We start from the raw sequence: 23,502 nt of genomic DNA, 5'->3' as shown, positions 1-23,502 counted from the left end.
CTGGCAATGGGGATGCTTCATTGAGTTGTCCAAAACTCTGTTTCATATTAAAAAGCACATAAATCACCATTTTGAAGAAGAAGAAAATAAGTGTTTGAATCCAACTATTATTACACCCGACTAAGGTACACTCCAAAATTTGAATTCAGTTGACACAATAAGCCCAGCTTGACCTTTGTAACTTTTCTTTGGAGACATCATCATTCCACAAGTGGCAGTTAGGTTGATTATATTTATGTACGGAACTAAAGAAAATGAGAAACAGGTCAATTTCCTCTTAACATGCACATTCTAATTTCTCGTTGTCTTATCAGTAAAGGAGAATAACTTACATGAAATGATGATATCAACTTACAAGCAGACGAACAGTGCCATGAGTCATGATTCCCCAAAACATCTTGAGAATTTGCCTTCCGGACTCATGGAAACTCTTATTTCCCTGTAACTTTGTATTTTGTGTTGTTTTTTCAGTTGACTAATTGTATCACTTTGCTTTTTTTTATGGTAACTTTTTCTAATGTCGAAAATAGTTGCATTATATCATCCATCTTCTTGATATGTTGTCAACCTTGTCTTACCGTACTGATACTAAATAGTCAAAATAATCTTAATATGATATGATTAAAGTATCTATTTGCTTCTCACCCTGTAAGAAAAATAACTTGCAACTCTAAAACGTCATAGTGGCATCCTAAATCAATAACACGACATTATTTATTTTAAATTTCTTACATATCGTCTTATGATAACGTTAGAACACTATCATTTAACGTGTCTTTGTTTCATGTAAGTCTATCTTTTCGATTTGATACAATAATACTACGTTGATTAGATGCCACATACAACCGAATAAGCGAAATAAGTGCAAGTCATAAACTGACTTGTGCTACAACTAACGTACACTTGCAAGTTGCAACAAAATAGAGGACTACTGTATGTCCCAGGATTCCTGTATCCCGCTACTCTTCCCTACAAGCACCTAATTAACCAACTATCATTTTCCAAAAAAATAGCCGACCAATCAAACAGAGTCGACTCAAGATAAGAACTCTCTTTTTTTTTTTTTTTTTTTTTTTATACAAAAGATAATATAATCGACACTAAATACATTTGAAATATGGAGATAGATTTCAAGATAAAACATGAAATTCAAGTCTTATTTCACTCAAAAAAAAAAAAAAACTTAGTTAAATAACAAACTAAATACATAGTTTGCAATTAATATAAATATGTAACGTAACCTGCATAAACTTGTCAATAATGCAGAAAGAAGGATTAATATGTTCATAATATCAGTATAAGGAGGTTATTTTCTTTTCCCCACCAACATTAGACAAACATAAGCATACAACAACAATCAAGTCTTGTCCTATTAAGTGGGGTTTGTTGTATAAATCTAAAACGTCACTGCTCTCAATTTTACGCAAAGTCTTCATTAGCTACAAATACTTCATATCTAAAGTAGGAGAGGTGAGGTTTATGTTTGTTAAGCGGAGTGGAAATGCCGCTGCTCATGTTATAACCTCATATGTTACCTCACATGGAGGTGATTTTCGATGGGATGTTTTTGGTCTAGAGTTTTTGTTTAACATTTTTGCTAAAGATGTAAACATTTCAATTAAACTTTAATTTTAAAATTATCCTTTGACAAAAAAAAAAAAAAACATATTTCTTAGACGAAAACTAACAAACAAAAATATCAATTTCAATGAGCTCGAACTCTTGTGGGCGGATTTTTCTGGATCTTCACATTCTTGTCACCTCCGATAAATAATAAGTTTCATCTTCTCATTTATATATGTTTATTTTACATTCTCTATTTCATGCAAGACTTGAAGCCAAAGCTTTAGCTACTACTCTCTGTAACTACCAATGGGAGATACAACCGACCAAAGTTCTTCCATCCAAAGCAATGTAACTCTCTCTCTCTCTCTCTCTCTCTCTCTCTCTTCATAGCTACACAGCCGCGCACACGCCTATGCATGAAAGAAGTTTGAGATTTCACCTCAAAACTTGTTAGCAATATGTGGAGTAGCTCAATGCTATATAAACTTGTGCAACGTTTCTTAACTTTCCTGAGCGAAAAAACTCCTCGTATTGCTAACTGGTTTACCTAACCGATAGGAACGTGCTCGTTGGTTTTCAACATTTGACTAGATTTCGCTTCATTTGGATTATTTTCTGCTTGTGACTTACTTTTTCTAAGAACTTGAGGAATTGTCCACTGAATCGCAGGTGGACGAGAAAATGAACAACCAATCACAGATTATTGATGATGAAAAACTACAGAGGCAAAAGGAAATAGATGCGTGGCTTCCAATCACTGGTTCAAGGAACGCAAAATGGTGGTACTCAGCTTTCCACAATGTCACCTCCATGGTTGGAGCCGGCGTCAAAGTCTCCCCTTTGCCATGTCCAATCTCGGATGGTACGTTAACTTTTCTCACTCCTCTTTTAGTATAGTGAACTTTGTACTGAATACTATATAATTTTATCTACGCTCGCAGAAGGACTGCAAGAAGCTAAAATATGAGTTCTAAAATCATTGGCCTTGCTTTGTTAATGATATTTCAAACTAGTATGGTGAATTTTGAGAATACACACTGCCGCGGCTAGATGGCCTAGCTGACGGATAATTTTTAATTGCTTGTTTAACTTTCAGGGGTCCTGGTTGTGTGATTCTTGTACTATCTTGGGTGATCACTCTATTCACTTTATGGCAAATGGTTGAGATGCATGAGATGGTTCCTGGAAAGAGGTTTGATAGGTACCATGAGCTAGGGCAACATGCCTTTGGTGAAAAGCTAGGGCTTTGGATTATGGTGCCCCAACAGCTCATATGTGAAGTTGGTGTGGACATTGTGTATATGGTCACCGGTGGAAAATCGCTGCAGAAAGTTTACAAGACAGTGAGGAAAGACAAGGATCCGATCAAACTCACCTATTTCATCATGATCTTAGCCTCCGCTCACTTTGTCCTCGCCCATCTCCCCAACTTCTACTCCATCTCTGGCGTCTCGTTAGCCCGCAGCAGGTCATGTCATTAAGGTACATTTCATCTATTTTTTTTGTCAAATAGTATCCATGGGCATGTGTGACGCCTTGGAATGCAAATCATTATTCTCAAACTGTTGTTTGATTATGATTCAGTTATTCAACTACTGCATGGACGGCTTCCATCCACAAAGTTGTTCAGCCGGATGTAGCATACGGTTATAAATCTGGTAGCACGCCTGGAACAGGTCTTTAACTTCTTCACTGCCTTGGGGGACGTAGCTTTTGCCTATGCAGGCCACGATGTGGTCTTGGAGATCTAAGCAACAATCCCTTCGACACCCAAAAAGCCATCAAAGAAGCCTATGTGGAGAGGAGTAGTGTTGGCCTACATCGTCGTGGTATTGTGCTATTTTCCGGTGGCTCTCATCGGATATTACACTTTTGGGAACAGTGGAGGACAACATCTTCATCTCGTTGGAGAAGCCTGAATGGCTCATCATTACAGCAAACCTGTTCGTTGTCGTCCATGTCATTGGCAGTTATCAGGTAAACTTGTACTAGAAAGTAGAAGAAGATTCGGTCTTGCTAAATTTTCAATTGGATTTTAATCAAAACTTTTTGGTTTTGCTCTGGCCTTTCCTAATTACAATGCAGCTATTTGCAATGCCAGTATTTGACATGGTAGAAACCTTGTTTGTGAAGAAACTACACTTCAGACCTACCCTAATTCTTCGCTTCGTTTCCCAGAATATCTATGTCGGTAAGTAGTTCAGCTCCTCATCCAGTAGCGTGACAGCAATCACTCGACCCTTTTCTCCCTATACACACCCCTTTTTATTGATTTATGTTCTTTAGATTGAATAAATCAAAGAAGAATTAAGGAAAAAAGACATACCTGACGTGCAGAAGGGGGAAATGGGTGTTTCATATATCGTTTCCGGAAGAATTAAATTTAAAATGATTTGATCATGTGTGATTGATTTCAGCCTTCACAATGTTCGTCGCCATTACTTTCCCTTTCTTCGGTGGTCTTCTATGATTCTTTGGAGGATTTGCTTTTTCCCCGACTACATATTTTGTAAGCCCTCAAATCTCTTTCTGTTCATCAAATTTAAGTTCTACTTTTCCTTGTCCGAGCGATATTTTAGTCTAATCTAAACTATTGATTCACCTGATTCATGGTCTCCATTTGGTTTCATTCTTCAGCTCCCTTGCATTATGTGACTTGCCATCAAGAAACCGCGCAAGTTTAGCCTATCTTGGATTATTAACTGGGTACGTACGTTTGTTCATATTCTGTTGTTACTGTTTCCTGCACTTTGCTAATAACAAAACCCTTCCCAAAACCATCGTCATTTCTAAATCAGCTTTCCTTAATTGCAGATTTGCATTACGCTCGACGTCATGCTGATGATTCTATCACCTATTGGAGGGTTGAGGAGTATCATAGTTCAAGCCAGTACCTACAAATTCTACGACTGATTAACAAACTTGGCACAAACATAAGCACTTTGCCCTGAACTTCAATGCAGGTAGATATGGACAGACAAGCATATGTTACGAATAAGTACCATGATTGAACACTTACGGTTAGTGTTTATAACGAAGTGCCAATGGAGTTAACCAGAAGAAAACTTATGTAACACGACTGTGTATTTTTGCATTGTATGTTAGTATTATTGAAATATACTAAATCCGCATCTCTCTGAGAAAAGAAAAGTTTAAATATCTCAACCTCACTTCAACTAACACCGAGATCTTTTGTGATAAAACCTTATATCTTTTGAATGTGGTAATTAATAAGTTATAAATCGATTTTGTTGAAAGTTGACATTTAGCCCCTCTCTCTCTCTCTGATACCTTGATTCATTTATATTCAACATCAATGAAATAGGGTTCTAATTTTTGTGGATTGCGTACCGCATTAAATATGCATGCTTAATCAATGCGTGTTGGTATTGAAGATTGAAAACAATTTTGTGCTGAAAAGAACAAGCTATATGTTTACCTATAAAAAAAAAAATAAAAAAAAAACAAGCTATATGTACAAACAGTCAAAGTCGTCGCAGGAAACTAGAATTATATATAGAGTTAATTGTACATATAGCCCTTAAACTATTACTCAACTTTAATTTTGGGACAAGGATTGTCTGCCTCTCACTTTTCGTGTCCTTTCGTGCTCTCTTGTTTGTGTGATCACGGTTAATCCACGTCAACATTTTATATTACTATTCATTTTTGTCTTATTATCTTTATAAAATTATTAAAAAATATTAACGTAACTTAATCATGATTACACAAAATAAGAAGACACGAAATGACAGACAATCCTTGACCTTAATTTTGACCCGTGAACTCAATTCCATTTGGGTTTGGTCTTTGAACTTTACGAAACGTGGAGCATTGTTAGTTTGAATACTTTATGGATGTGGACTTATTGACTATGTGGACTCATTGACTAGTTGTTGTAACCAAATTGATTAAAATAATAATAAAAAAATACAAATACAAACGTAAAGAAGTTTAATATATTTTATTTATAATTTTGTAAGTCATATAACACTCACATCGACAAAATATGAAAACCACACGCAGCAAGTTACCAAACTAACAAAAAATTTAAGAGAAATAAGGAAAATACAGACTATTTTCTTATCCCAACCATTACTTATTCTTAAAAAATTATTATTATTAAAAAGAGATAGAGGATTAGAAATTATTACAATAATTAAAAAAACGAATAATTTTAAACCCAAAACACATTAGTAAAAATCCATCGCTTTTTACCCACTGAAATTTTGGACCCCAGTCATAAATCCCGGCAACAAAGCGAGTAGAAATATCGACGTAAGTGAGGTGAGGTGAAAGAAATCAACTTTGGTTGGCCGAACGACTTTATTCTGTGACAAAATAATATCGACTTCAGGTGAGCTTAAGTTATACGGGTCGTCGTTGTCGTTGACCAAAACATGCTTAAACATATTTCATCTTCCCATCCATAATTATATTAAATTCTGGATCCAATTCCTGCAAGACTCGAAGCCAAGCCTTAGCTACTCTCTGCAACTATGGTAGGCTCAAGCTCCGACTGACGGAAATTCTTCCAACCCCAACAATGTAAGTCACTCTCTCCCTTCTGTTTCCGTAGTTACACACGCTCGCGCACGCACATACGCATATAGAAGACTGGTTTATATTGCCTTCAAGGACCGTGTTCATATGTTCTTGAGTTCGACTGGATTTTGATGCATTCGGGTTACATTTGGCTTGCGAATCGATTTGTTTTGAGAATTGTGTCCTGAACCGCAGGTGGACGAGAAACCGGAGATGCGGCAGCAGATCGGTGATGATGAAAAGGCGAGGAAGCAGAAGGAAATAAATGATTGGCTTCCGATTACTTCATCAAGGAATGCAAATTGGTGGTACGCAGCTTTCCACAATGTCAATTCCATGGTTGGAGCTGGTGTCCTAGGTCTTCCCTTCGCAATGTCCAATCTCGGATGGTATGTTTCGGCGAGCACACTGTCCTGACCAACTGGACTAAACCGCAGACAAGCTTTTAATTGCTCGTTTCATTCATTTCAGGGGTCCAGGATGTGTTGTAATGGTGCTTTCATGGGTGATCACTTTGTTCACGTTGTGGCAAATGGTTGAGATGCATGAAATGGTTCCCGGCAAGCGGTTCGATAGGTACCATGAGCTAGGGCAACACGCCTTCGGCGAAAAGCTTGGCCTCTGGATTGTGGTGCCTCAGCAGCTCGTATGCGAAGTTGGTGTTAACATTTTGTACATGGTCACAGGTGGACAATCCCTGCAGAAGATCCATAAGATAGTAAAGAAAGACAAGGATCCCATCAAGCTCACCTACTTCATCATGATCTTTGCCTCCGTGGAATTTGTCCTCTCCCATCTCCCCAACTTCAACTCCATCTCCGGCATCTCATTAGCCGCGGCGGTGATGTCACTAAGGTACATAAGAAACAGACGTCTTGCACAGAGAATTTCTACTTAAAACAAAATTGATTGTCATTGTGTTGGTCGCAGTTACTCTACCATAGCATGGACTACTTCAATCCACAAGGGTGTTCAGCCAGACGTAGAGTACGGGTACAAAGCTCGAAGCACGTCGGGGACAGTCTTCAACTTCTTCAACGCCTTGGGACAGGTAGCTTTTGCCTATGCAGGCCACAACGTGGTTTTGGAGATCCAAGCTACACTCCCCACTTCTCCAGAAAAGCCATCGAAGTATGCTATGTGGAGAGGGGTGGTGATCGCCTACATAGTGGTGGCCTTGTGCTATTTTCCGGTGGCTTTCATCGGATATTACACTTTTGGGAACACGGTGGAGGACAACATCCTAATCTCGTTAGAGAAACCCGGATGGCTCATTGTAACAGCAAACATGTTTGTTATCATCCATATCATTGGGGGTTATCAGGTAAATTTGTACCAGAGGTCTGCTCTTGGTAAGCTTGGTCATTCGGTTCGATTTTGATCAAATCTTGTTGCAATGCAGCTATTTGCAATGCCAGTATTTGACATGATAGAAACTGTGTTGGTAAAGAAACTGCATTTTCGGCCCACAACGAAGCTTCGCTTCATTACTAGGAACATATACGTTGGTGAGTTTGAGAACGGACTTACCTCCGTCATGTGATTACTAAGTGTATTACGTCGCGTGAATTGATGTTCTTCGTGTGTGATATTTCAGCGTTCACAATGGTCGTCGGAATGACCTTTCCCTTCTTCAGTGGTATCATGGGATTCCTCGGAGGATTTGCTTATTCCCCAACATCATACTATGTAAGTCCCAAGTCTGTCCGTCTCTTTGTATGCAGTCAAATCTAAGTTTAAATCTTACTCACTCACTCTCCGTTTGATTTCATTCTTCAAGCTCCCGTGCATTATATGGCTAGCCATCAAGAAACCGCGCAAGTTTAGCCTATCGTGGTTTATTAACTGGGTACGTACGTAACTTCTTTCGTTCAGAGGTGGTAAAACCAGACCTCCATTAACAATTTCTGTCCTCGGTTTCAGATTTGCATCATACTCGGCGTCCTGCTGATGATCGTCTCGCCTATCGGAGGTTTCCGGAATATCATACTTCAGGCCAAGGAATACCACTTCTACAATTAACAAACTTGTCACACACACGAACAAAACTAGTATACTCTGTAAAATCAATGCATTATATGTAGCTGCAAGCTTATGTGACGAATAAGTACCACGAAAACGAGGTTTTCCATCTGTCTCTTGGTTCGGTTAGGAACGACGGACTTCGACATCCTACCAGTTGGGAGGAAGAAGAATATTGCTGAAGAAAGAAAGTCTCAAATTTTGGGTTTGCTTCAACGCTTCAACTAGATAATAGTGTTATCAATTTATTTATTTCATTTGCCAATAATTGATACATCTTTTAACAAAGACAACTTCGGCTAGTTTGGTATTAATGTGCTTTGAAAAAAAACTGTTTTTGCTGTGCTGTGAGAATAAGCAGCTGTGAAATAAAGCAGTAGAGTATTTGGTAAACTTTTTTGTAAAAGTGCTTTTGAAAAAAAAAAAAAAAACAGTATTATAATGTTTGATAAACTTTTATATAAACCAGATGTAAAAAAAACTGGTTTTTCAAAGTTGGGTTTTTCAGCTTTGTGTTTTTGGTTTTTTTTCACCCAAAACTGTGAAAAAAAACTAAAGCTAACTCTTTACCAAACATTAGCAGCTTTTTTTGATAGTCACTATTTTCAGAATCACCTCAATACTAAACTAGAGCTTCAATTCAGGCAAACATATCCATACATGGGTTATGTCAGTTAGTTACAATATTGTGCCTGCTTCTTGTACCAAGTTCGAATCCCTTCTTGTAAGTTAAGAGCATAATAGAACATCGTTTTGTCAAGAGAATTCAAGTAATCTTATACAGAAACTAGCCAATTGCAACAACACAAGCCAACACGTCTCCCCGCTTTGCAAAGGTCGAGGGGACGTGTATCGTACGTAGCTTACCCTTACTTTGCAAATAGACTATTTCTACAACTGAACTTTTTCGTTGCGCCAAGACTTGCACTCTAGCCAATTGTAACAACATTTGAATAAAAAGACTATGAAACTGTGATTAAGAATACATGTTGCAAATTGTTACATATATAACCACTAATAAAACAACCCAAATTGTAATTAAGCTTTGAGAAACAGCTCAAATTTTCAATTTCAATTCTCTAATTATCTAGTTTTCTTTTCCAATTCGCCAGTCCTGACTCTAAACAATTCCACCCAGAGATTGGAAATCCACAAAATGCTGACAGAAATGGCGGCCACCACCACCACAATCCAAGAAACCCAAACCCACCGCGGAATCAATCCGTCGGCGGCGCCGCTGATGTAAAACGCCCCCATCCGGTACACGAAATACGGACCCACAAAGCCACGGACAATCGAATACAAAATGTAAAATGGAGGAGACAAAAGATCATACACCTTAGCTGCAAACTTCAAGTCGCTTTCTCCGGGCGTTGGCGAGCGTCCAGACGTTCTGGCAGAGGCTGGTGACCTCGGCGAGGATCAGGAGGGAGAGAATGGCGAATGCGCCGTGGGAGGCGACGTAGCGGCAGGTGAGGAAGACGAAGAGCGTGGCGAGGTGGTGGCCGATGAAGAGGACGTCGCTGGGGAAGAAGACGAGGTAGTGGAGGAGGTCGGTGAGGAAGTAGGCGACGCTGTAATCGAGGACGGAGTTCTGGAAAAGGGTGTTGGGGGCGGCGAATCCGGTGGCGGGGTCGGAGAGGATGGCGTAAGTGGAAAGGAGGACGGCGGGGGTGCCGTGGGCGAGGGAGATTAGGCAGCTGGAGGCTTCGGGTCGGATCTTGGGGCTCCAAGTTCGTAAGACGATGAAGTAGGCAATGAGGTAGATGATGGAGAACATGAGGAAGAAGATGGGGAGGCGTGGGAGGGGGAAGTGGATTGGGTTTTGGGTTTCCATTTGAGCTGGAAACGAAATCAAAGGGCTTCGGCGAAGATCACGGAAACGACGACTGGTGTGGTCTGTGACTCTCTATACGGACTGACTGCGTTTGAGTTGGAGAGAGTTCAAAATAATTTGGTGCCCTTTTGAACCGCTAACTCTATTTCTTGTCTACTTGTTCAAAGTGATATTGCGACGGAAATTTTATTCAGATCTATTTATCCTCTTTTTACATTTAATGTATTATTTTTAATCTTAAAATTTCGAATGTGGCCAGAATTCTCTTTCTATGTCCAAAATGTAAATGAACGATAATTTTTTTTATAGCACTAGAAAACTCTGACCACCGCCAATCCTATCCCTCCCTAATCCCCCGCCATCACCTCCCTTACCACCCACAATGAAATCCCCAAAAGATCTCGGCCATCATTACCCCTCTCCCGACTTTTCTTTGGCCACACTACAACTTCTTCTTCCACGCAATCCTTCTAACATGTTTGAACTCCATTGAAACTGTCGACCTTTCAAATCTAACTCTGTTGGACCACGGAGTGTACGATTCATGTGTAGAATCACAATTTTGATGTTATCATGAATTTTGCCAAAAAAAAAAATTCACATAAATTTCTTTCGGGTTGAGGTTTGGAGAGATAGGATGTCTGAAGATGCCTATTGTTGAATTATTTTTTTATTTTTATTCTTGTTGGATGTAGGTGGAATTATTGAGCACATTTGGAATTTCATGATAATAAATAATAAGTTAGGTGCAGAAAGAGAATAAATAGGTCCAAATAAAGTTTTCCTATTCTAAATCGTTATGTCACAAAATAACTCTCACACGGTTTGATACACCAAATGCCGTTATACAATTGAAAGTTCTAATTTTTTCACTTTAAGCTCAACTCAAATTTTCCTCAATAATTTGGAAACGTTATAATCATATATAACTTTGATGTTATCTGCAGTGTCATATTTATCTTTGAGTATGACGCTAATGCTCAAATGAGACTTTGCCCTTCTCTAAAGATACAAAAATTATGTTTAACTGTGATTTGACGGCTTAATGCCTCTGCTTAAAAGATTAAAAGTCAAATTTAACTTTGTTTACTAACTTGCACCACAAAATTTACAATCAAATATGTGTTTTTAACTTGTAACTTTTGCCTTTTAGATTGGAGATGGTTTTAAGTGCAAAAGATGAGCCCTAGCCTTGTACCCCTGGGAACGGAGAAAAACTTACATACATCGCACGAACAGTAGGATTCCTCATTGAAAGCAATAACAACAAAAGTGCGCAGACATTTCTTCTTTTTCAATCCTCTTTTCTTATCAAAATATTATATTTTGTGCTTCCTTGGTTCGTCCACGAGTACAAAAGTAGCAAACGATTTAATCAATTTCCCCCTCTTCTATATCGTTTACAGGACTTACAGAAGCATTTACAGGGCTTGGAGGAACACTACTTACAGGATCCGCGTCTTCCTCCTCTTCATCGTCTTTCATGTACAGGCCAAGTTGTTCCAACGGGTTACTCCCCCCAAACTTAAAGCCGCCTAAGCCGTCCTGCGAGTGATCGGGGCTCGTTTCATCTACAGAGCTCAGTAGCTGCTCCGCAGGGGCAATTCTAAGCATCTCCAGATCTTTAAGAAACCGAGAGTTCTCATTGATTTCAACAGTCTTTTCTATCTGTACACATACAATTTCCCAATTAAAATCCAGATACACTAGAGGGGTATATTTATGCAACATACGAGGAGGTGTCGCGATTTACCTGCATCAATGCCTGCCTTGCTGCTTCTCTCTCAAGCTCCCTCTTCCGTTTAGCCTCAGCTGCAGCTTCTGCTTCTGCTCGCCTTCGAGCATCCTCAGCAGCCTTAGCTTCCGCTTGTAACCGCGCTTTCTCTGCTCATATAGTGGCAACATAATAAGCTAATTTAAACCAACAGACATTTCAGTTTAATAAACTCGGAGATGTCGGTGAACACGGTGTGCAATTAAAGGACTCGTTGCAAAATTTTATGCCACCAACCCAATACAACACATGCACACATCAAAGGAATTGATGCAAACAGAAAAGTAAACTTTAAACGTAAAGACCTCCACCTTTCTTCTGTTGCAATTCAAGTTCCTCCCTCTGCCTCCGCAATTTCTCAGGATCTTCTTTATCACCCTGATCTCAGCCAGATCAGATTGCACGGGATCACATCCAGAGTAGAATACTAGCAAAACGGATTCATACATATGCAGTAAGTACACAAGTAGCGTGACTCTGTAACCCACCTGATTAAGTGTTTTCTCTTGTGCTCTTAAAATAGTATCAGCAAAACGATTCTTCAATAGAGCAGCCCTGTACTGCTTCTCGGGGGAGACTGACCTCTCTGGAGGAGCACTGTCTCCTACATTTTTTACAGAGATGAATTGAACTATGAGATGCTACCACAAACCAACAGCATAGGCTGCATAGCTACTATTTTTTCAAACAAATACTGTTTTTTTTTCTTTATATTGGTTTAACTCTTTGGCTTACCATGCTGGCAACAATCTGACTCAACAGGACTTGGCTTCTGCTGGGAACTTTGTTCAACTTGATCCAACCCACTATCAGAATCTGTAAGATCCCATGGATTAGAAAATTTAATGATCCACAAGTAATTCAAAATCCATAAATACAATCATATTTCAGAGAAGTCCAAACCACATCATTAGTAGAGTACAACCAAGATGGTTACTAAAATGACTGACAACTCTTCATGCCCCATCATTAAGCTATATACGGTAATAAATGATCTGATGGCAGCATAAATGAGATCATGTTTATTATATATAAACGAAAACATGTTTTATTATAAATAAGAGTTGATCAGATGTTCTGCATCTGGCAACAGAAAACATGAAACACTCTTCCAAACACTTCAATCTCTATTTTAAGCAGGAAGGTGCTTCCTCTCTATTCATGATCCTGTTTAATTTCCTGCCCAAGACGTTGTCAAAAGATTCCCTATTATTTTCTATAACTAAGCACACTATTCTAGACCCACCCTGTGTTTCTCATTTATGGACTGGAAACTGTACATAAATTTTTTTTCATGCAACACCTAGAGAATGGAAGGAGGAATGTAATTTAATTAAAAAGATACTCACGATTTCCTTCGAGGGGATTATCAATTGTTGTCTTTTCATCTAAATGAGTTCCAGAACCCACAGTTTCTGGTACCTGAAGAAGAATTAAGTATAATGTCAGGTCCGTCAGTCAAACCACTCTACCCATACACTATTGTACCACACAAACTCAATAGCACACAGCATAATAGTTCATAAACCATCCATCATGAGAGGTACACAAATTGATTTGATATATTTAACATAAAAATTCAGACAGCTTATGCTCATTTACCGGACTTCCAGCCTTCGCATCATCACATTCACTCTCAGAACTGCTAGAATCTGAATCTGTAAAGCATACACAAGATACAAAATCATTTAGTGTTTATGAAACTCAGGAAAAAATTTCACATTTCTCTTTTACAAGCATGCGTAGCCTTTTTTCTTTGTTGGCCTCAATTTAAGTCAAAACATGAACACTATATTTGCTCCAACCAAGCCCTACTCTAATTTTTTCTCTGCCTCCGTTAAATAAAGCTAAAAGATGATACAATTTAATGCATGAAATTGGAGAAATAAAAAGTTGCTTCAACAAGCCCTACACAATCTCAGAAACCTATGAAGACCCAAAACACGGACAAAAAGTCAAGAAACAGAACATATGAAGGATCTAAACAAAGAAACATGGGATCAATTTACCACTGGAGCTGCTTGAGCTGATGGCTTTACTACTTTTACTGGCCAGTATCCATTTCTATCTCTACAGGAGGATAGCTTGAGACAGGAGGCTCATTTCCACCAATATCAACATCTTCATCAGCCGGGTCATTCCCTACAAATGCACATACGTGAGGTGGGGGGAACTAAAACTGAAGTCGGCACTTATATATGCAAGTAGATAAAGAAGCATATGACCTTTACATGGCTGCATGGATGAATTGCTCAACCCTGATTCATTGATAAGCTGCAATAATAGCGACAACAAACTATGTTTTTATTATTCTATTTGATTCAGGAATAGGAAAAAGTTGACGTTGAGCTAATACCTCCATTGAACAAGGTTCAGCCCTTACATGGTTCTTTTGTTTCTCTTGCAAATACTCATTTAAAAGCCTCCGTAATGTGAACAAGGTATCATCACTTAGAACATCAATATCAATCTCGATCTCATCCTCACCAGAGTCCTTTCCATTTGAACTATGTTCCTTCAAGAAATCAATGATGCGTAAGGGCATTTCTCCAATCAAAGACTCCAACTCTCTGCTCAGATTGAGCTTCTCCTCCGTTGTCATTACTCGCTGAGGAGCCTCAGACTTGACTTCATTGTGCACTGACGTGATAGTCCTCTTTTTTGAGGGGGGTAATGGTTTAGGAGTTTCTATGCCTTCATGAGGACCAGATTTAGTTGGTGGTTGTTGGCAATCAGCCTTGGGCAGTTTTTTTTCAAGGGTTTTCCACCTGACTTCAAAAAATTTACTAAGAGTATCAGCCATGTTATAGACCTTATTTTGTGGTGGATTGTACGTCATAGCATTGGTGAAAGTCATCCTGACATCAGCAGCAAACTCCAGTGGGGTTGAATAAGATCCCGAAGCTATCTTGCTCTTTACCGTACCCAAGTCCATTGGATGTTTGATAACAGTGAAATAATCTGGAATGTTCAACTTCACCACATCAACAGGTTCATTGAAAAGCCAACTGGATTGATGGGACATCAACCGTTTCAATAGTGCCTCACATTGTTTCATAAGAATCACACTAGCAGTAGCTAGAGTCAAACCTCCCAGAAGTTCCCGGATTCTGTTTCTGTGCTTTTGAAGCCCCAGGATTCAGTCTTTTACCTGGCCCAGAAATCATTGTGGACGACTTTCTAAAATTATCGACATGCGGCCCATTCTGGCCATTGCTGATGATATCACTAGAAGAGGACACTGCAACACCATTGGTTCTATGCATTTCAACTTTCTTCCGAAGTACTCGTATCTGCTCAAGTTCCATATTCAACGTATGTTTCAAATCCTTCCTCTCTGATGACAACATGTTTGACAGGGGAAGAATTTGTATGGGCACACCAAAACTGTCACGGTTACTAGAATTCAAACTAATAGATTTCCTCGTCAGAGCACTTGAATCCTCTGAGCCAGTAACTTCTGCGTCGATTCTTCCTGAGCTACCGGAGCATTCACCAGCCTGCCCAAAAGCACTGCCATAGTACCCTCCCCTTCCCGGGTTCTTGTTCTTCTTGGCCATGACCAAATATCTCAAAGAATCTCCTAGCACTATTCTTTATACCATAACAGTGATTTTCCAGTTAAACAAAAAGGGGTCAGCTAGGTTGCTTAGGAAGGAGCAATAAAATCAAGTTCTCCAATTTAACCGCCAAAATTATTACTATTCGATACCAAAAAAAACCACATACGAAGAAGAAACTTATTAGAGCTTAATTTTAAATTATCTTAAAAAAAAAAAAAAAAATGAGAACGAACAATCCGACGAAGAAGAAACATTCATCACATAGTTTAACAACAGTAACATTAATTCATGGGTAAGTTCCAGAGCTCAATTTTTACACAAGAAGTGAAAATTGGACAAAATTGAATTAAAACCCTAAATCTTGCACAGCAACTAATTCGACAAAAGTGAACTACATAAAGCACAAAAAATCCCAAAATTGAAAGTAATCCAAAACCCTAGAAAAATACCTGTAGTAATTGCTGAGCTGCCCACTTGAGTTCCAGAGCTCTCCTGCGATCAAATTACACGAAGTCTTCTGCGCGATGACAAATCGAGGTCGAGAACACTTCAGAGCAATGAGACGCAGAAACTGCGAAGGGTGGAGAGTGCAGAGTGAGTAAAACCCTAGAAAACCCGACTTGAACAGTGACTGGATCGCGACCCGTACCCGCCCGAAGCGACGAAGAAGAAGACGAGCTTGAAGAATGCGAGGTTTGTTTCTTTCCCGCAGAGTAAGAGCACGACTTCAAAAAAAAAAAAAACAGAAAGAAAAAAAAATAATATCACTCCGACTGCCTTGACTGTTAAAGCCTTCTGATTTAAATATCGGTTAAAACAGGTGGCCACCATGGGATATAATTTAACCGACATTTCACGAAGTTTAGAATTTCAGCCGTTGGATCTGATTTAGCAGTTATGCTGATGGAAGCGGATTAGCGGGTGATTTTTTTTTTTCTTTTAGAAGGCTCTTTATCTAAAATAGTGTGTTTGAATGTGCTTTTAATATTACTGAAAGCGTTTTTAATGAAAATATTTTTAAAATTAATTTTTAGTAAATATGCAAGTAAATTTAAAAAAAGTACTTAAAGTGTTTCCTAGAAAAAGCACATTATTGATGCTTATTCCAAAAACATTTTAAGTGTTTTTGGAATCCAAAAACATTTTTTTCTAAAATCACTTTCAATAATTTTACAAGCACATCCAAACGAGCTCATAACTTTTTATTTGGTCGATGAAATTTGAAATTGATAAAGGTAGTCATTGAGTTTGTCTACCATCAATCACTTTAGTTGTTATGTGAAAAATCTATATTAAATAAAGATCAAAATAACAAAAATACCGAAATGAATAATGATGAATGAACTCAAGACCAGTTTCTATCTATTCAAATATCAAGAATTAATGTGAGAAGTTATATAAACTATTTTATATAGAAAACTCAAAACTTCAGCAAAATCATATTCTAAATTACTCTTTAAAAAAACAAAAGCACATTCGATAAAAAAAATAATAAAATAATAAAAATAAAAAACCAAAAAAAAGTTTAAACCCTCAAGACTATCACTCTCACCCCACTTGCTGCCACTCTATTAGGCCTCACCCACCTCCCCCGCCGCCGCCCTTCCCCGCACTACGGATACCTCACTGGCCGGTGAAATCACGCAGGTCCCCAAGTTCCTACTTTAAATTCGTTGTCATTTCTGTCTGACATTTGTATAGACAATCTGATTACCCAGAAGAGCAAATCGTTCAAGGTAATCTTTCCTTTTTCTGGGTGATTTTTTTTTTCTTCAGTCAAGATCAATTTTGTTCACAGTTATCATATAAATTTTGGTGAATTATTTTCCTTTTTTATGTTAAATCTCCAGTTTGTAGGTTGTAGGTTGTAAGGGACATGATCCATGCTTCTTTTCCTACAGCTTGCAAGGCTTTGTAAGAATTCGTAACTCTTAATCTTTACACATGTTGTATTTACTTACTTCCGGAGATAATGTTTTGCCTGTTTTCGATTTAAGGAAGAGAATTGTTGTAAATAGTATGTTTTTGGTTCATCTCAGTGACTGTTGAGTCGAGTTTCGATTTCTCAGCCTCCCATGTTGAAAAATGTATAGTTGTATAACCATTATTGAAAAATTTGAACTTGAGTAACCAAGAATGAACGTTGAATGGTAGGTTTCGGAAATTGGTCGAAATTGGTTGAGGTTGAGGGAGTTATCTAATAGAGTACATTTTGCTTGTCTAGGAACTTTGGAGCCAGAGCAGTACGAAGGTCATTGGGTTTTCAATCATACTTTGCTCGCAAGGTTTTAGTCAGGCGGATTCGGATGGAAGGTAAAAATCAGAACTGTAGCCTAAGAGGTGGAAAGGAGGATTCAAGAGGTGCCTTGGTTGTTCTTGAAGGCTTGGATCGGTGTGGGAAGACAACACAGTCTGCTAGACTAGTCACAAACTTGGAGAGGTTAGGATATTCAGCTGAGTTGTGGCGCTTTCCTGACAGAACTACTAGTGTTGGGAAAATGATATCTTCGTATCTTTCCAACGAATCACAACTGGACGATCATACAATCCATCTACTCTTTAGTGCCAATCGTTGGGAGAAGAGGTTAGTTGTGTTGTTCTTTTTGTTGTGGGGTTTGTATATTCACGAGAAGAGAGATTGCACTTCTTCTGATTGTTGGTTTAGTTTAACTGATGTCAGGGCAATACGTGATAGTTGTCAGCTTCTGTTGCGTTGAGAAACCAATGTAACATACTGATGGATAAAATATGTAATGAAATCTAAAGTAGATATGTAAGCAGCAAAAGTTACTTCCTTTGTATGGCTAACGGCGAGGAAATAAGTAGGTTCAGTTCTTGTTTCTATAATGTCTCTGCAGATCGTTGATGGAAAGCAAATTGAAAAGTGGAACCACTCTTGTAGTTGACCGTTATTCTTATTCAGGGGTGGCTTTTTCGTCTGCCAAAGGACTTGATATCGAATGGTGTAAGGTGGGGAAGTGCTCTTTATTTTTGTTTTTACCCTACAGAGCTTTATATTCTCTATGATGATATTTTAAAAATTGCGGTGTTCTTTTGCAGGCTCCGGAGATTGGGCTATTGGCTCCAGATCTTGTAGTGTACCTTGACATACCCCCTGAAGTATGTAGCCATTCTATTGTTTACAGTGAATTTTAGTGAATAAAAACGCCCATATTCTGTAATTCTGGATTTTGCTGTGTTAGTTCAGTTAATTCCTACATGATTATATATCTAATTTTGAACATGGTTACAGTGATTTCTCGTTACCTATATGATCTGACATATCTTCCAAGACGTACAAACAGCCCCTCATAAGAAGTTTAGTGGATATGCGTTGATTTTGCACAGTCAATAGGTTCTCAAATAGAGGAACCTGACATCTTAAGGTTCTTATCTATGCTGATATTGATTGTTGATAAAATGAGAGCTGTTACATTTTTCCTGTTGTGAAGTTGGCTCATGGTCCTCAGTTTTTAAATATATTAGTTCTTGTAAATGATTAACCTGGACGGTGGATTCTGCAAATTAGATGGACGTTGTAACTTTTTTCCCATTTTTTGATGTGAAGTATGAATGTATATATTGTCAGAAAGCTGCCGAAAGAGGAGGCTATGGAGGTGAGAGATACGAGCAGCTTGAGTTTCAGAAGAAGGTTGGTCACAACTATCAGGTCCTCTGCAGTCCCACTTGGAAGGTAGTTTGTTGATTCATTCTTGAAGTTCAATACAGAACCTGGATATTTTCTTCCGGTTCTCGGTTGTGATGCCATCTTGAGCATGTCATCCTGAATGATTGTACACAAAGAGCATAGCTTGACTGTCATTATCTGACGATGGTTTACACATTTTAACTTGGAGCGATGCTGCAAGTTGGTAATTTTCGTATATTGTGGATACTCATTGCAGTAGCGGTTCAAAAACAACTAAGCCTGCAACTACTGCTAGATTGTTTGGTTCGCAACTGTTACTCTTGAAGTATACAATTCCTAGGTGAGTTAAATTACTTGGATATTATGCAGAGGTTAAAATTTTGTTTTGGCTTGATGCAGATCATAGATGCCTGTTCATCCATGGAGGACGTCGAGGAACAGTTGCAAGAGATGGTACTTGAATGTATAAAACCATGCCGAGAAGGGAAACCCCTCTCATGTCTCTGGTCTGGTTAAATTTTCTCTTCTCCGGAAAGGGCGAAGCGCTAGTATCTTTGGAAGGTCGAATGCAGATTCCGGGCACAATGAGCAGTGAACAAGCTTGCCCTGCTATCTGTACGAGGATTTCATGTCGGATCATAGTACTACATTACTCGTGTTTCAAAAGTAGATTCGGTGTTTCGTACTCCTTTAACAGCGAAAAGGTCGTAAAAGTATCATCGGTTTCAAGGATGCTGTCCGATTGTGGTACTCTGACTATTAACGTATCATTACTATTTGTTGACTGAAATAGACGAGATTCCGAATTTTTTTGAATGAATATGATTGTAACCTCGGCATTTCAGCCTGAATATATGATATGCATGACAATTGACAGGATATTCTTAGGTTTAGGATCCGAGGTCCATACTTTTGACACATTTTGAAACAAGTTTTTTGTGGGATTAATCCGTAATATATATTTTAATGATTCAACCACGATTGTTTATGTTTTACCTCAAAGACTATCTTTACTAATAATACCCAGATATGAAACTATATGACCATTGAATTAAATTTAGTATTTACTTTACTGAATTGTAATTGTCAATTTTCTTCGCTACAAATGAATGCCTTAATGATTTTGGATTTCTTGAATTTTTTGCAAAGATGATTTATGAATGATAGAATAAAATATAGACGTTTCGGACCGTTGAAATACATTACAAAATGAGCTCTACAAAATAAGTGCCAAAGTGTATGTCAAAAGCGAGTGTACTCATATCCTAACATGTATATATTAGGCCACAAGCTATACGAATAATCAATAGTAAAATGGTAGGAATATCAAAGTAAATAACATGATGTGGCGATTGATGGTTAGACTCTTCTTTTAATAATTTAAAAAAAGTCCAATCACATCAATCAGCATATCATATTGTTTACAAAAATGATTTAAAATATGGTCTCTTTAACATCACCGAATGAATATATTGCATCTGCATTTTCCACTTTATTTGTTTTCCAATACCTGCCTCAGTTTCGATAAATTTGCGTGTTTGTAAATTTGTGAGCGGGGGCTGGCAAGAAAGGAAATTACGGGAAATTACTTCCCATATCTTCTCTTTTCGAGCAAATTTTCAATCTTTTCAGAATACGTTATTTTGCTGTTGTTGGTAATGCAAATGAAGGTTTTGGTCTACTTGGCTTGATTTGCCGTGGCATTTGAATTTGTTAATGGGTGCATATTGATCATGACAAAGTGTAATTTATGCTTGCCTTGATTTTTCATTGGAAAGAAAAATGAAACCCTAGTTCAATTGAAGGTTTCGGTTTCTCATAAAATAAGTGTCTTATTTTTTAAAGCTATCAAACATGAGAAAGCAAGTAATTTTCATTTTACGTGCAGTTGCTCTAAAGCCTATATGTTAGATTTCGTGACTTATGTTATTATAAAGAAAAATGTTAGGGAAATTATATTCTTGTACTACGTCGGTCTACTATTAGCAAAAATAAGAGTAGCAGAGGTGAGAATGTTTCATTGGATATGTGAGGACACGAGAAATGACAAGATTAAGAACGAGGATATCCGAGTTAAAGTAGGAGTAGCCGCAATTGAAGATAAGACGAGAGAAAATCAATTAAGGTGATTTGGACATGTGAACCGAAGAGCCACATATACTCCCGTTAGAACATGCAATTATGAGACAAAGACTCAGGGCAAAAAGGATAGATGGAGACTTAGGAAGATTTCGAAAGAGATTCTAGGAAAAGACTTGGAGTACTTGGAGTTAACAAAAGATTTGGCGCAAAATTGAGCGCAGTGAAATTTTAGAATTCATACAGCCTACCCCACTTAATGAGATAAAGATTTGTTATTACCGACGTACTATCTAATGTATTAAATGATGTGTGATGTCATATTTTTATAAATCCATGATCCATGTAGTACAAAAATGTCGTTTTCCAAACATCAACTATTACAAAATGTTTTGGAGCTATCTGTCATCTAACTTATCCGTTAATTAGATTATTTTGCAATTATAAAATGTTTTGGAGGCATCTGTATAGACTTTAGATATATGCCAACTGCAAAGGTTGATAGGGCATCTGTATGTTTTATAATTACCAGTGCTTAGGTGGCCTCACTTAATCGACTCACGTACGTCCAGCCAGCCTTTCATTTTCTTTTCAGTTTAAACCTAATCAAAGTGTACGAAACGTTAATACTACTAATTAATAATTTGGAATGTTTGTACCAAATACATGCCTCATCCAATCAAAACACTGTGTCCAGCTCTCGCCTTCTCATGTTTTCTGTGTATTGTTAATGGTTGGAATACATCCCTCCCTCAAAGAAGAAATTAGTACTTAATTGAGCAAGTTTCACCAATCAACATTGGGTGAATACTGATTAATTAATGATTAAACATGGAAGTCAAACTTGTGAGCAATTTCTAATGAAAAACTCTTAAGGCATCAGTTTGATGTTTAGAACTGGACTTTCATGGATAATCCAGAAGACTTAAAAGTATATTGACGTTTATTTTGAAGGAATCAGATAGAGATTAGATACGAAAGGAATTAACTTATCGCTTTTGACTATTTCGGGGAATTAGAATAAATAAGTTTCGTTAATGAGTAATCTATATTATCTTCAAGTTAGACACAATTTTATCTCTTTCTTCAACATACTTTGAATATAATGGATTATCTGTTCCAATCCAGTCCTAAGAAACAAAAGAAACATTGAGCTAATTAAGTGGATACAGAGAAATAGTTGTCGATGTTTGTTGAAAGAGAGTGACCGTCAGATAGGGAAACATGCAAAGGGAGAGTTGGCATCAGGCAATATCCTCGAATGAGAAAGAGTTTCAAGAGAACGATCGAGATACTGATTACAGTGCATGCAGCCTTGATGGTCAGTTATGGAGGATGATATGCGTGAAGGAATGAAGAAAATATTGAGAAGAGGATCATCACTAAAAATATCAAGCAAGAAAGAATAAAGGAAAAGAAATAAGGAAGACGGGCTATTGCCTTTGTTACTTTGAGATATTTAGCACATTTTTTTGTAACCATTTCATTTGTAATTAGTTTTTAGTTTTTTATCTTTATGCATCTGTTATGGGGAAAGCACATAAGAGAAAGAATGACGAATAAGAGTGGAGAAAGGACAGTCTGATAGATGTAGAAGAAATGTATAAGGTAACGTACACAAATTGAAAACTAAAACAAAAAACTATTTTGAGTTGTGTTTTCGCCTTCGAGATTTTGTGTTCATCTTATTCATCCTCACCTCCCACCATGCTTCTTCATTCATCCATTATCTCCTATACTTTATATCTCAAGCATAAAAAGTGAAAACTAAAAATTAAAAGATGAAATGGTTATCAAATTGACATTTAGATTTTAATCTTTGGATAAATAAGATTTATTTTTCATTAAACCAACTGTTGGATTGAATTTTGATTTTATTCCTTTGATTAATTACATTAGTTTGAATATATATACACACACACATCTAAGAGTAACACGATTAAACACTATGAGTTTGTAATTACCTACGAGAGATTTCGTACCCATTCAAGATAAAGTACCTAATTAGGATGACTAAAATGAAAATCCAATTAACACCCTACTTTAATTAAGTATCTGATTTTCTATTAAGCAGAAATTAAGGGAATCTTATGTTTTGCTTGTTTTGCTAGGTTTTATTAGCTTGGAATGCATATTGCAATTAATTTAGACTGTAAATTCCTGTTTTTGTTATAAATAGGTCAAAGTTAGAGAGATAACCTTTTTAATGGTAGGTGCAAGGTGGATGTTAAATGTCACACTAAAAATATAGCACAAGAGGATATCAAATAAAAGGCAAAGAAATAGATGATGTTACTGATATTTTTCTCTCGTTCTCTTCTTCTTATATTTTCTGTAACTTGAAAACATACGGAGTGCTCTATTTATAGAGCAACTCCAAACTGATGCATTAACTGCATATTGAAACTTACGACACTTCCTTTGACAATACAATTTCTATGTATTTACAAATTCAACTTTTACTTTG

General features: G+C 37.6%; 4 protein-coding genes, 1 long non-coding RNA gene and 2 pseudogenes across 8 annotated transcripts; 5 read left to right on the top strand and 2 right to left on the bottom strand.

The window, feature by feature from the left end:
* The first annotated feature begins 2,247 nt into the window (after nt 1–2,247).
* On the top strand, nt 2,248–3,149 carry LOC125474181 (annotated as a pseudogene).
* LOC125474180 lies at nt 3,085–3,772 on the top strand (annotated as a pseudogene).
* Nucleotides 3,773–3,942: 170 nt separating this feature from the next.
* On the top strand, nt 3,943–4,834 carry LOC125474288. The gene is made up of 2 exons (XR_007255850.1): nt 3,943–4,075; nt 4,204–4,834. It is a non-coding gene; the product is annotated as an uncharacterized LOC125474288 (long non-coding RNA).
* Nucleotides 4,835–5,952: 1,118 nt separating this feature from the next.
* On the top strand, nt 5,953–8,342 carry LOC125474286 (lysine histidine transporter 1-like). Its single transcript, XM_048577773.1, has 8 exons — nt 5,953–6,114; nt 6,307–6,500; nt 6,583–6,966; nt 7,042–7,435; nt 7,514–7,619; nt 7,709–7,800; nt 7,892–7,960; nt 8,035–8,342. Exons 2-8 carry the CDS (start codon nt 6,325–6,327, stop codon nt 8,131–8,133), a joined length of 1,320 nt encoding a protein of 439 aa, XP_048433730.1. The 5' UTR covers nt 5,953–6,114; nt 6,307–6,324; the 3' UTR covers nt 8,134–8,342.
* Nucleotides 8,343–9,081: 739 nt separating this feature from the next.
* LOC125474287 (TLC domain-containing protein At5g14285-like) lies at nt 9,082–10,203 on the bottom strand. Its single transcript, XM_048577774.1, is given in 2 exon segments — nt 9,082–9,492; nt 9,494–10,203. Coding segments are annotated over 2 exon segments (753 nt in total). The 5' UTR covers nt 9,971–10,203; the 3' UTR covers nt 9,082–9,216.
* A 1,050-nt stretch (nt 10,204–11,253) lies between these two features.
* LOC125474285 (transcription factor GTE8-like) lies at nt 11,254–16,090 on the bottom strand. Its single transcript, XM_048577772.1, is given in 13 exon segments — nt 11,254–11,638; nt 11,724–11,854; nt 12,056–12,122; nt 12,233–12,348; nt 12,480–12,560; nt 13,094–13,166; nt 13,347–13,402; nt 13,754–13,790; nt 13,792–13,886; nt 13,970–14,018; nt 14,101–14,823; nt 14,825–15,338; nt 15,757–16,090. Coding segments are annotated over 12 exon segments (2,205 nt in total). The 5' UTR covers nt 15,305–15,338; nt 15,757–16,090; the 3' UTR covers nt 11,254–11,341.
* Nucleotides 16,091–16,570: 480 nt separating this feature from the next.
* Nucleotides 16,571–19,835, top strand: LOC125474284 (thymidylate kinase-like). Of its 4 annotated transcripts, none has more exons than XM_048577769.1 (7): nt 16,571–17,043; nt 17,165–17,221; nt 17,532–17,891; nt 18,166–18,277; nt 18,368–18,427; nt 18,876–19,001; nt 19,356–19,835. In XM_048577769.1, the coding sequence occupies exons 2-7, from the start codon at nt 17,184–17,186 to the stop codon at nt 19,470–19,472; spliced, it is 813 nt and encodes a 270-aa protein (XP_048433726.1). In that variant the 5' UTR covers nt 16,571–17,043; nt 17,165–17,183; the 3' UTR covers nt 19,473–19,835. The 4 variants fall into 4 exon arrangements, with proteins under 4 accessions (XP_048433726.1, XP_048433728.1, XP_048433725.1 ...); XM_048577768.1 differs by having other exon boundaries at nt 16,573–17,043; nt 17,158–17,221; XM_048577770.1 differs by having other exon boundaries at nt 16,836–17,043; nt 17,158–17,221; nt 18,897–19,001.
* Nucleotides 19,836–23,502: the final 3,667 nt, after the last annotated feature.

Source organism: the organism of the source record quoted next, unplaced genomic scaffold (genome assembly GCF_019419815.1).
Source record: "Pyrus x bretschneideri cultivar Hongxiangsu unplaced genomic scaffold, Pyrus_bretschneideri_v1 Contig12, whole genome shotgun sequence".
Taxonomy (NCBI): domain Eukaryota; kingdom Viridiplantae; phylum Streptophyta; class Magnoliopsida; order Rosales; family Rosaceae; genus Pyrus; species Pyrus x bretschneideri.
The sequence above is the reverse complement of the archived record's forward strand: the minus strand, read 5'-3'. Positions and strand labels throughout refer to the sequence as shown.

Coding starts and splice junctions, on each gene's coding strand:
- LOC125474286 (XM_048577773.1), top strand. CDS start 6,325: ATGCGGCAGCAGATCGGTGATGATGAAAAGGCGAGGAAGCAGAAGGAA. Junction 6,501..6,582: donor GCAATGTCCAATCTCGGATG/GTATGTTTCGGC, acceptor CATTCATTTCAG/GGGTCCAGGATGTGTTGTAA. Junction 7,801..7,891: donor ATTCCCCAACATCATACTAT/GTAAGTCCCAAG, acceptor TCATTCTTCAAG/CTCCCGTGCATTATATGGCT.
- LOC125474284 (XM_048577769.1), top strand. CDS start 17,184: ATGATCCATGCTTCTTTTCCTACAGCTTGCAAGGCTTT. Junction 17,222..17,531: donor CCTACAGCTTGCAAGGCTTT/GTAAGAATTCGT, acceptor TTGCTTGTCTAG/GAACTTTGGAGCCAGAGCAG. Junction 18,428..18,875: donor ACCTTGACATACCCCCTGAA/GTATGTAGCCAT, acceptor TTTGATGTGAAG/TATGAATGTATATATTGTCA.